We start from the raw sequence: 9,239 nt of genomic DNA, 5'->3' as shown, positions 1-9,239 counted from the left end.
ACCAGCCTACCGGGAAAAGGGGACAGAGTCCGGCGCTCTCGCATTTTCCTAAACACGAGTCCACTCCGCTGCCCAAACGCCCAGGAGAGGTCGCTTGAGGGAGTCCCGACCGAGCAGCTGGGCCACCGCTCAGGGGCTGGCCGCCCCTGGCTCCCCTCTCCAGGCCACCCCACTGTATCCCCGCCCCTGACTCTGCCCGCCGCAGGCGTGGGCCCCCCAAGTCCGAAGGGCACTCAACGGCCCATGACCCGCTGCTCCGAGCCCCGGGGCCAATGGATCCCTCCCTCCCCGATCCTTCACTCGGCTCTCAGAACTGGGGGAAGAGGCGCGGAGAGCACCGCCAAGGGCGGGGTCCCCAACCGGTTGGCTGAAGACTGGAGATGCGCGGGCGAACGCGTCCCCACGCCGCTCCCTTCGCCTTCTGACAGTGCGCCTAGGTCAGGGCTTCTCTGCGCGACAGGGTCTGCGGGGGAGCTACAGGGGTGGGACTGGGACAATGCCATGGCCGCCTTGGGGTCCGGAAGGCGGCTCTCCCATGCCGCCCCACGTCAGCGCCCTGCAAAGTCTTCGGCCCGGAAGGGCCAAGAACCCCCATCCCCACCCTGCGCTCTGCTCTCCCCCGACCGCGCCTCGCCCGGCGTTGGGGCTTCTACACCGCAAGAAGACCGGGGACGGAGAGGCTGGTGGGGGGCGGGGGGCGCGGGGCTGCGCCGCGGCAGCGCCAGGTTCACTAATCACATCAGCGTGCTCTGCGCCGGCTCCGAGCAGCCAGTTGCCTAGCAATACCCGCGAATTCAATTCCTCAATCAATAGGCGCGAGGCGCTGCATTTCGGGGAGCGCTGGCGAGGCTGGGTGGGTCTGGGGGGCGGGTCCCACGACAGCACCAGGAAGCAGACGGGGAATGGCCGGGCGCGTGTCTGTGGGGCGCCCGGACCCCGGGGACCAGCGCCGTCGGGCCTAGGGATGGGGCGCGCAGGGGGGAGCCCCGCTAGAAGAAAGGGGACCCTAAAGGTCGTGCCCATCCTCCTGGCGTCCCCGAGTTCTGCCTGGGTCCCACAGAAGTGCAGCCCGTAGGTGAGGAAAGTCACGACCTTCCCCCTGGACGCTAAGGAGAGTCATACCCCACTCCCTCCGGAGCCCACCTCTTCCCCCTCCCCTAGTTGGGAAGTTCCCCCATTTGGGGACGGGCCTTTGCTGGGGGAATCCTCCCTGGCCGATGGGGGCGAGGGTGGGGGTGGGTGGGATGGGTAATGAGGCAGGAAGAAAGGGTCCTCTCTCCTGGGGCTAGTCTTCCCTCTGCTGGGATGGGGGGGAGGAATAAAACCGAGACATGTCTCTATTTACAAAGTATATATTTAAACACGTAGAAAGCGGTATTGGATACAGACATTCACGACCGCAGAAGATAGGTACCGAAGCTTCACTCTTGAGCTGAGGCGGGGATCGATTCGAGATTTGTACAAATCTTAGAATTAAATAAACTCAACACGCGCACATGCCGCGCGGTTGCAGAAGACTCCTAGCCACGCGGCCCTGGCCCCTGCCCACCCACCCCCCAAGTCAGCGTCGCAAGAGCGAGCGGAGAAGACACACACGCACGGCCACGGACAGACGGCGGACAGAGGGGCGGCAGGGGCAGAACCAGGCTGGCCACAGAACGTCGGAAGGAAGGGGCAGAGTTAGCCCCGAGGGAGGGAGGTGGGAGCCAAGGGAGGAAGGGAGGAAGGGAGGAAGGGAGAAAGGAAGGCGGCAGCCAGGTAGACACGTGTCCCCGAGTTACCTTCCACTGGGTAACAGACATGTCCCTTCATTGAAGCTTCATCTGAAAATAGCGTCCACATTTTAGTAGATACACTTGGTCAACGGCGCTTCTTTATACAAAGTCTAAAATACCAGTTTTACAAATGTGAGCAGATAAAAATCCCCATTCCAGGGACTTCTCTTTATAGGCGCAATTCGATATTCAGAAACAAAATCATGTAGTATACCGTCTTCCTCTTTTTTTACCCCCTCTCTTTAAAGGCAAGAAGTCTGGAGGAGAGAGGGAGGCGAGGAGACAGGGAGTGCGGAGGAGGACAAGGCTGGAGTTCCCACCCTGTATCCCCATCCAGAAGCTCCCCCCCAGCCCGGCCCCCCGCCTCGCTCGCCCCGAGTCTGTGCTTCCTCCCGCGCGCAGGGCCCCCACACCCTCCCTAGGCAAGCCGTGGGCAGTCCGATCTTCCTAGCCCTTTAAGGGAGGCGGAGGCCGGGGAGGCCTAAGGATCAGCCCCCGAAAAGAAGGAGGTGTGTGTGTTGGGGGTGGGGGACAGATTTGTGCTTTCGAGTCAAAAGAGGGGCGCGCGTTCTGCGTCCCTGGAGCGCACGGGGGCGCCCCGGGCCCCGCCGCCGCGCACGGCCTCCCCCGCCGCGGCCGTCTCTTTTCAACTCCCGCTCCTCCCGCCCCCTTTGGCGGAGTTTGAATGTCGAGTTCAAATAGAGAACACTCCGCGAATCGAAAAGGCCTATAAATTACAGCTTTTGCTTTTAAGAAGAGGGGGGTGAGGAAAAAGCAAAAGTTCTGATGCGCATTCTTGGATGAAAACCTCGCCTCGCCCCTCCTTCCCCTCGCCCGCCGGAGCCGCCGGGGATGCGAATCCTGCCCGGGCCCGAGCCTCCGCCGCACTCCCGGCCAGGCCTCGGCGCGGAGCCCCCGCGCCCAGCCGCGCCCGCCGCCGCGCCTCCCTCCGTGGGTCCCGCAGGGTGGGCCTGTCTGGCCGCAGCGTCGGTCCGAGAGCCGAGAGCCGGTGGCCCGCCCTCCCCGAGGGAGGCAGGCTAGTCCAACTCTTCCTGGGAGGTGGGGGCCACTGGCTCTTCTCCTGGCGAGGCTAGAGGACGCGAAAAGGAGAAAGTCCACCCCCGAACACTTTCCCTGTAAAACAACAACGGTCTCGAACTCTGGGCACGGACATGCGATCCTCCCAATTTATCCTGGCATTTCGGGAATGTAAACAGATTCGCTGGGTTTCTTTTCTTTCTGTGGAGTAAGGAAAGGGATCGAGGGAACTGGGAGATTTTATCCACATGACATGCGCACGATCTGATCGGCGTGTCTAACACGCACGTTATCTCCCGTAAAGTGCATTTCCTGATGTGGTCCTGGAGGGATCGGCTGCTCCCCACCCACCTGCAACTTTTTACCTTCAACATCATACACAAAAGTTATTCAAGTGAATACTTCCCCCCCCAACAGACTTCTCAATCTTAAAAAAAAAAAAAAAAAAAGGCAAAACACACTGACCCCACCCCCTTTTTTTCTGATTGGGGAGCCAATCTTTTGTTGGTCTGGTGGGCCAATGGGAAGAGAGAAAAAATCCGGGTCCTGCCTTGGTTCCAGGGGTCTGCCATGGGGCTGTGGGAAAAGGGAGGAGGGGTGAGGTGGGTAGGCTGAGTCCCTCCAGACACCATCAGAGGTCCTGTACCCAAGTCCCCAACCTCCTCAGTGCCCCGGGTGGCTGAGGGGCGGCGACTCAGCCCGTCTGCCCCAACTGAACCACACTGAGTCTCTCTCTCTCTCTCTTTCCTTGTTTAAATAAAACAACTTCAAGAGTTGAAATATATATATTTAGATATTTTTTCTTAAATAACATATTTACATCTAATAGAAAATATAACTCTAGAGATAATCTTTCCGACCAAAACTGAGGGGGGGAGGAATGGAGAGGGCTGGGTGTGTGAAGTTAGGGACAGGACCAGCCGGAAGGCCGCCTCCCACCCAGAAATAAAAAGCATTATGCCAAGTTTGCGCTCCCACTCTCTCTCCTGCTCTCTCGTCCTGGGATCACCCACCCAGCAATTCATCTTTTCTCTTTAAAAAAGCCTTGGTCCGTGTTACTTTCCTTAATGGTGACGGTCAAAAAGTTTGAGGTCACGTCGGTGACCACCACCTTCTCCAGGTTGGTCAGAGAGGGACTCCAGGACTCTTCCTCTGGGTCCCCCAGGATTCTGGCCACTGGGATCCTGGCGATGAGGGAGGGCCTTCCCCCCTGGGCCCCCATGTCCCGATACAAGCCCCCCACAGAGCCAGGGGTGCCTGAGCCATGTCGGACCCGGGGGCCACCTGGGTCCAGGGTGCCCTGGCCTCTGGCCTCTAGGAAGGTGGCCCTGTGCTTTATGACCCTGGCCGGAAAGGTGTCCACGGCCAGCTTCCCTGTGGCCTCCGCGGGGCTGGGGCTGGCCACACCGCACTGAGCCAGGTCCGAGTCCTGCCTCCGGGCCAGCTGGATCACGCTGTGGCCAGCTGGGAACTTTCCTGCCCCGGAAGGGGCCTCGTCCAGCTTCCTGCCCTTGAGGTAATCTCCGAGGCCATCACTGGCTTCTCCCAAGGGCCTCTGCGAGGGGTCCAGGAGCTCCTTCCGGGGCTTGGGGCCTCGCTTCTTGGAGCTGTCTCCGGGTGAGCTGGGTTTGTCATCCGTGCGGCTGGCACCCCGCTCCCGCTCGCGCTCGCGCTCCCGCTCGCGCTCCCTCTCCCGCTCTCGGTCCCGGTCCCGAGGGGGCTCCACTCGGCAGGTGCTGCTAGTGCTGCTGCTGCTTCCTGGCGGGGACAGACCCATGTTCCGAAGGCCCTCACGGGCTCGGGAAGTAGAAGCCAGGTCCTGGGGGGAGCGTCCAGGGTAGGGGATCCGGATGCCCCGGGCCGAGTCACTTCGGAACTCGTAGGTTTTGGCCTTTGCCTTGGCCTGGGCCTGCAGGAGAGAAGGCATGTCAAAAGCAGAGCAAGGCCCACTACCCTCCAGGGCTCCTCCCCCAGCGGGGGGCCTCCCTGCTTCACCCTCTGATGCCTCAGAATTTCTATATGGGTGGGGGTGGGGCTTAGGGGCAGCAGTCTGGGGGAAGTGGTAGAGAATCGTCTGGAAGCAGCCATTTGCAGCAAGCACACTGCCTGCTGGTACTGGATTATATGTCTATTCGGGATGGCTGTGGGCACAGTTCTAGTGTGGCTCAGCCCCTGTCCCCAAGACACCCCTTGGCGCTGCCACTGACCTGGTGACAGCCTGTCTGGGGACTCCTTCCTACATTATAAATAAGCAACATGAGTGGACACCCCAAAGGTCCATAAGGCCTCAGGGACCCCTTCCCAAAAAACTCACACTCCAACATTGCTGCCCACCACTGGGCACTGCCATCTTACCTTGAGGAGGAAGGTTTTGGGTTTGGGTCCTCGCTTTTTGGGGCCATAGAGCTCCATCTCCCGTTCCCTAGAGACAGGAAGGAGAAAGAAAAGGGGGTGTGTGAGTAAAGAATCTAGTGGGACTCCAGTCCAGGCTGGACCCGTGTCCCTAAGTGAAAGTCTGAGGCTTGAAAGGGCCTGTACCTTTCCTCAAAGGCTGCGAGCAGGCGAGCGTCCAGAATGTTTTCTTCGGGTTCCCATGTGCTGTACCTAGAGGGAATCAGGAAGAAGTGGGCGTCAGTCCCGGGAACAGGGAAAGAGCGGCGGGTGTGTGTGTGTGTGTGTGTGTGTGCGCGTGTCTAACTTTTCTTGTTGCATTGTGTTGTATTTCAACGTAAAGGGAAAAAGAGGAAGAAAGAAACCTCCCGAACAACAGTCTGGGGTTGAGAATTGCATATAACCTACTTACTTCTGCGACCAGCCCTTCCATTTCACGAGGTATTCCATGCGTCCCTGCGGATGCAAAGGGGAAAATGTGTGTGTGCAAGGGGAGAAATGCACGACGAGGACACAAGAAATACATGCAAAAAATGCATGCACCGAATGAATGCGCGAAATCCCATCGCGAAAGGCACGCGCTCGCTGCACCACCCCTGCACGAAACGCTGCACAAAGTGCATGCACCGGCACTCACCCCCCCACCCCGCCCCCCACCCATGCAATCTGTGCATCGCTGCAAGTCTAAGGAAGGCGCTTGGGCTCAGAGCCGCCGCCGCCGCCGCCACGGCCGCGGCCGCTGCTGGGACCTGGGGGAAGGGAAGCTGGGCTGCAGCAGGGGGAGGGAACCCAGGCCGGGAGGGGAGGGCTCGGCCAGCCTCGGTCCGAGGCCCGGAGGTACCTACTTTCCGTATGCGCCGCTTCAGGAGGGCTTCGGCCGCGAACACCCGCTCCCCCACCGCTGAAAGCTCCATGTTGACTCGCCGCTTCCCCCCTTGGCCGCTTCCAGGAGCAGAAAAGCAGCAGCCAGCGCACGACAGACCATAATACTCTCCCGCTGACGTCAGTTCTCCTCCCCCTCCCGCGCGCCCGCTCCCTCCCCGCCCCCCTCCCGCGCGCCCGCTCCCCCCTCCCCTCCCGCCCCGCGCTTCCTCCGACCCCACGTGTTGCTAACGACGTTGCTAAAGCGGAGCGGCTGGGGCCTGCGCCCCTGCGTGCTGATTGGGCGAGCTCCGGGCCACGCCCCTCTCCCTTTCTCCCCCGCGTTGCTACGTGACCCGCGTTCCAATCGCCAGGGGGCGGAGTCCGAGGCTACTCCAGAGACAGAGCGCGAGGGGGTGGGGGCCGCCGCCGGAAGTGACATAGCGGGGAGGGCGGGCTCGGCCGCTGTCAGTCTGCGGGGCTGCCGAGGGGGCCGTCAACCCTCTGTCCTCGCTGGGGCCCCCTCCCCCGCCACCAAGTTGTCTCTCCGGTGCTCAGCGTCCCCCAGGGCTCTCGCTGGGACCCCCGTGGTGGTGTCAGCCAGGCCCCGCCCCCTCGGCAGACCCCTGCCGCCCCACCCCCACCGCCCGGAGTCGCGCCCTCCCCTCCCCCCCAAGCCGCCGCCCGCGCAGCACAATGCACAATGCACAGGTGCTGGGGCGCAGCGGGCCGCACCGGTACCCCGAAAGCCAACCTCGCGACCTGGACCCGCTCCCCTCCTGGCCTGCTCCCCGCTTCCCCACACCCGACCCTCAGTCTCCATGACAACGGCCTCCCCCACCACCGCCAGCCCCATCCCGCTAACAAATCAATGTGCCTGTGTCTCTGTCTCCTGTCGCGCAGCCCTGCCCTCGGCCACCCTCCGGGCCCTGCGAGTCGAGCTGGGCTCCAGCGCTCGCTCCCAGCTCGGAAGCCGAATGCAGACCTAGTGGGCACCCGCTGTTCCCGCCCCAGCCTTCCCGCGCCCCAGGACCCCGCGGGGGACGTCGAGCGCCTTCTTCCAGCCCCGGAGCCGTCCGCGATGCACGCAGCCACCTGCCCCTGCCGCCAGTCCGTGCTGCTTGTCCCCGCCAGGCCCCGGCCCCGCACGTCGCCAGCCCCAACCCTTTGCCGGGAGTCTGGGTGTGTTGGGGGAGGGCATGCACGACCACCAAGGCAGAGCCTGGAGCTTGGCTGAGGTTGGGACGAGTGGCTATGGGGGCGTCCCGCTCCCCGAGGGCCCAGGCGACCTGCGGGGCCTGTGCTGTGCACTTCCTGTCCACGGCTCTTCCCGACGGGCGCAGCAGACACTCGGCCAGAGAACCCCGAGCGGGAAGTGGGAGGGGGTGTCGCGGAGTCCAGTGCTGCTTGAGGGACAGGGGCTCACGGGCGAAGATAGCAGGTCCAGGAACCGGGGGCGAGGACCGGGCCACGGATGCCTTGCGTGCGCACACACACGCACGCACAGACGCTTTTGCTCAGCTCGCGGTGACCCTTGGCTGGGGCGGCGGCGGTGACAGCCTAAAGCAAGGCCCAGCTCCCCCCGACCCTTTTCTCTTACCGCCCAAGCTGCAAGTCACAGCACCCACTCCTTGGAAACCACGATTTAGTTAAAACATCGGTAATAAACTTGACTGGAAGCGATTTCCCTTGTCGAGGGATAGGGTGGGAGAATAGGGGGAAAGAGAGAGAGAGAACGAGAAAGAGAGAGAGAGAAGGCGAGCCAAGGAGTCTGACTCGAAAGGACAGGAAGCCCAGAGCGGAAAACTGGCCTCCTGTCCAAAGTTAGGTGCGCGGCGGGCGGCGGGCGCGAGGCGGTCCTGGGCTAGCGGGACAGGCGCGGCTCCGAGCCCACCTTCCCTGTCACTCCCCGCCCCCGCCCCTGGAAACGCGGGGTTCCAGGTTTTGGCCTTGCTCCCAAACTTTACAAGGTGGGCGCTGGGTGAACAGCCCCATCTCTGGCCGTTCTGTCTTAACGAACAGCGAGTTGGCGACGGCCAGATCGCCCCGCCGACCCGCGCGGGCCGCCCGCGAGAGGCCGCCGACGGCCGTGTCCTTAATCATAAAAAGTCATTCCCGGTAACAAATGGTTTCGTTGGCCGGTGCCAGCGATACAGCTGTTTCTGTTTAAGCTTAAATACTTTCCAACAGTTTGGGCAGTAAAAATAAAGTCGGCCTCAGCCGCCTATAAGTGTCTGGTTTCCCCGCCCAGAGAAAGCCCACCCTCCGCCCCGGGCCCGGGTCGCACTGCATGCCCCGCCTGCCCCCTCTTGGAATCTGCCGGCTGCCGTGGGCGATGCTGCCGGACTGCCCTGGCCCCGCACCAGCCGCCGGAGGAGGATCGAGGGCCACCTTGGAGGCCGGAGGGGAGCCTAAGCCGAGCAGCCGGAGGACCAGACCCGCCTCGCCTCCCGCCCTCCCCCCACCCCTCGGAGGCTGCCTGCGCCCGCAATGAGTGGCGGTTTCCCTTCAGATAGGGTTTCTGGAGCCCTGTCCCAGGGAGTTGTGTTTGCGTTGGGTGCCTTCACAGACCCGGAGCTTGCTCCAGGCGTGCAGAGGTCGATGGTTTCAGTTTCACGCTGAAAAAGTTAGCGTTCCTCCTCCCTCCCAGGGTTTCTCTTCTTTCCTTCTTTTTTCTTTTCCTTCCTTCATCCCTTCCTTCCTTTCCATCCTTCCCTTCCTTTCTTCCTTCCTTGCTTTCCTACCTTCCTTTCCCCTTCCTTCTCTCTCCTTTCATCCCTCCCTCCCTTTCTCTCTCTCTCTTTTCCTTCTTTGCCTACATGCCTTGGGAGCTTGAAGTGGGGAAATGCAAACCCTGGTGTGGCTATGCACAGTCCCCTCCTCTGGGGGGGTACTGAGAAATGTTCCCCTTGCTTTCTTGCTGCACCTTTCTGCCTTTCTTTATGCCCGGTAGTGAAAACTCTTGTTCTGAACAAAATTATCGCTTGCGAGGTGTCTGAGTTTGCAAACATCGGGAATTGTTGCTGCAGAGCCCACAGCAAAGACAGAACTCAGCCCAGAGGGAACAAGAGATACAGAATAACCTGAGACCAGACTGAGTCCCGTTCTTTTCATCAGCACACTCAGTCTTGCCTCCCAATCAAAGCAAACCCCCAAGGTTGCAGAGAGTGGAAA

At 61.6% G+C, this 9,239-nt stretch overlaps 1 protein-coding gene across 1 annotated transcript; it reads right to left on the bottom strand.

Moving 5' to 3' along the window:
• Positions 1-3,583: 3,583 nt before the first annotated feature.
• Positions 3,584-6,200, bottom strand: CBX8 (chromobox 8). Its single transcript, XM_040640083.1, has 5 exons — positions 6,050-6,200; positions 5,617-5,660; positions 5,352-5,417; positions 5,169-5,235; positions 3,584-4,722 (listed from the first exon to the last, which is right to left on the bottom strand). Exons 1-5 carry the CDS (start codon positions 6,116-6,118, stop codon positions 3,835-3,837), a joined length of 1,134 nt encoding a protein of 377 aa, XP_040496017.1. The 5' UTR covers positions 6,119-6,200; the 3' UTR covers positions 3,584-3,834.
• Positions 6,201-9,239: the final 3,039 nt, after the last annotated feature.

This window comes from Ursus maritimus, unplaced genomic scaffold, assembly GCF_017311325.1.
Source record: "Ursus maritimus isolate PB19 unplaced genomic scaffold, ASM1731132v1 scaffold_24, whole genome shotgun sequence".
Classification (NCBI taxonomy): Eukaryota; Metazoa; Chordata; class Mammalia; order Carnivora; family Ursidae; genus Ursus; species Ursus maritimus.
The sequence above is the reverse complement of the archived record's forward strand: the minus strand, read 5'-3'. Positions and strand labels throughout refer to the sequence as shown.

What these genes read in the sequence shown, in the direction of transcription:
- CBX8 (XM_040640083.1), bottom strand. Translation starts at nt 6,118, where the DNA reads ATGGAGCTTTCAGCGGTGGGGGAGCGGGTGTTCGCGGCCGAAGCCCTC. An exon ending in TGAAGCGGCGCATACGGAAA is followed by an intron (nt 5,661 to 6,049) that starts GTAGGTACCTCC and finishes TTGCATCCGCAG; the next exon opens with GGACGCATGGAATACCTCGT. An exon ending in CTCGCAGCCTTTGAGGAAAG is followed by an intron (nt 5,236 to 5,351) that starts GTACAGGCCCTT and finishes TCCTGTCTCTAG; the next exon opens with GGAACGGGAGATGGAGCTCT.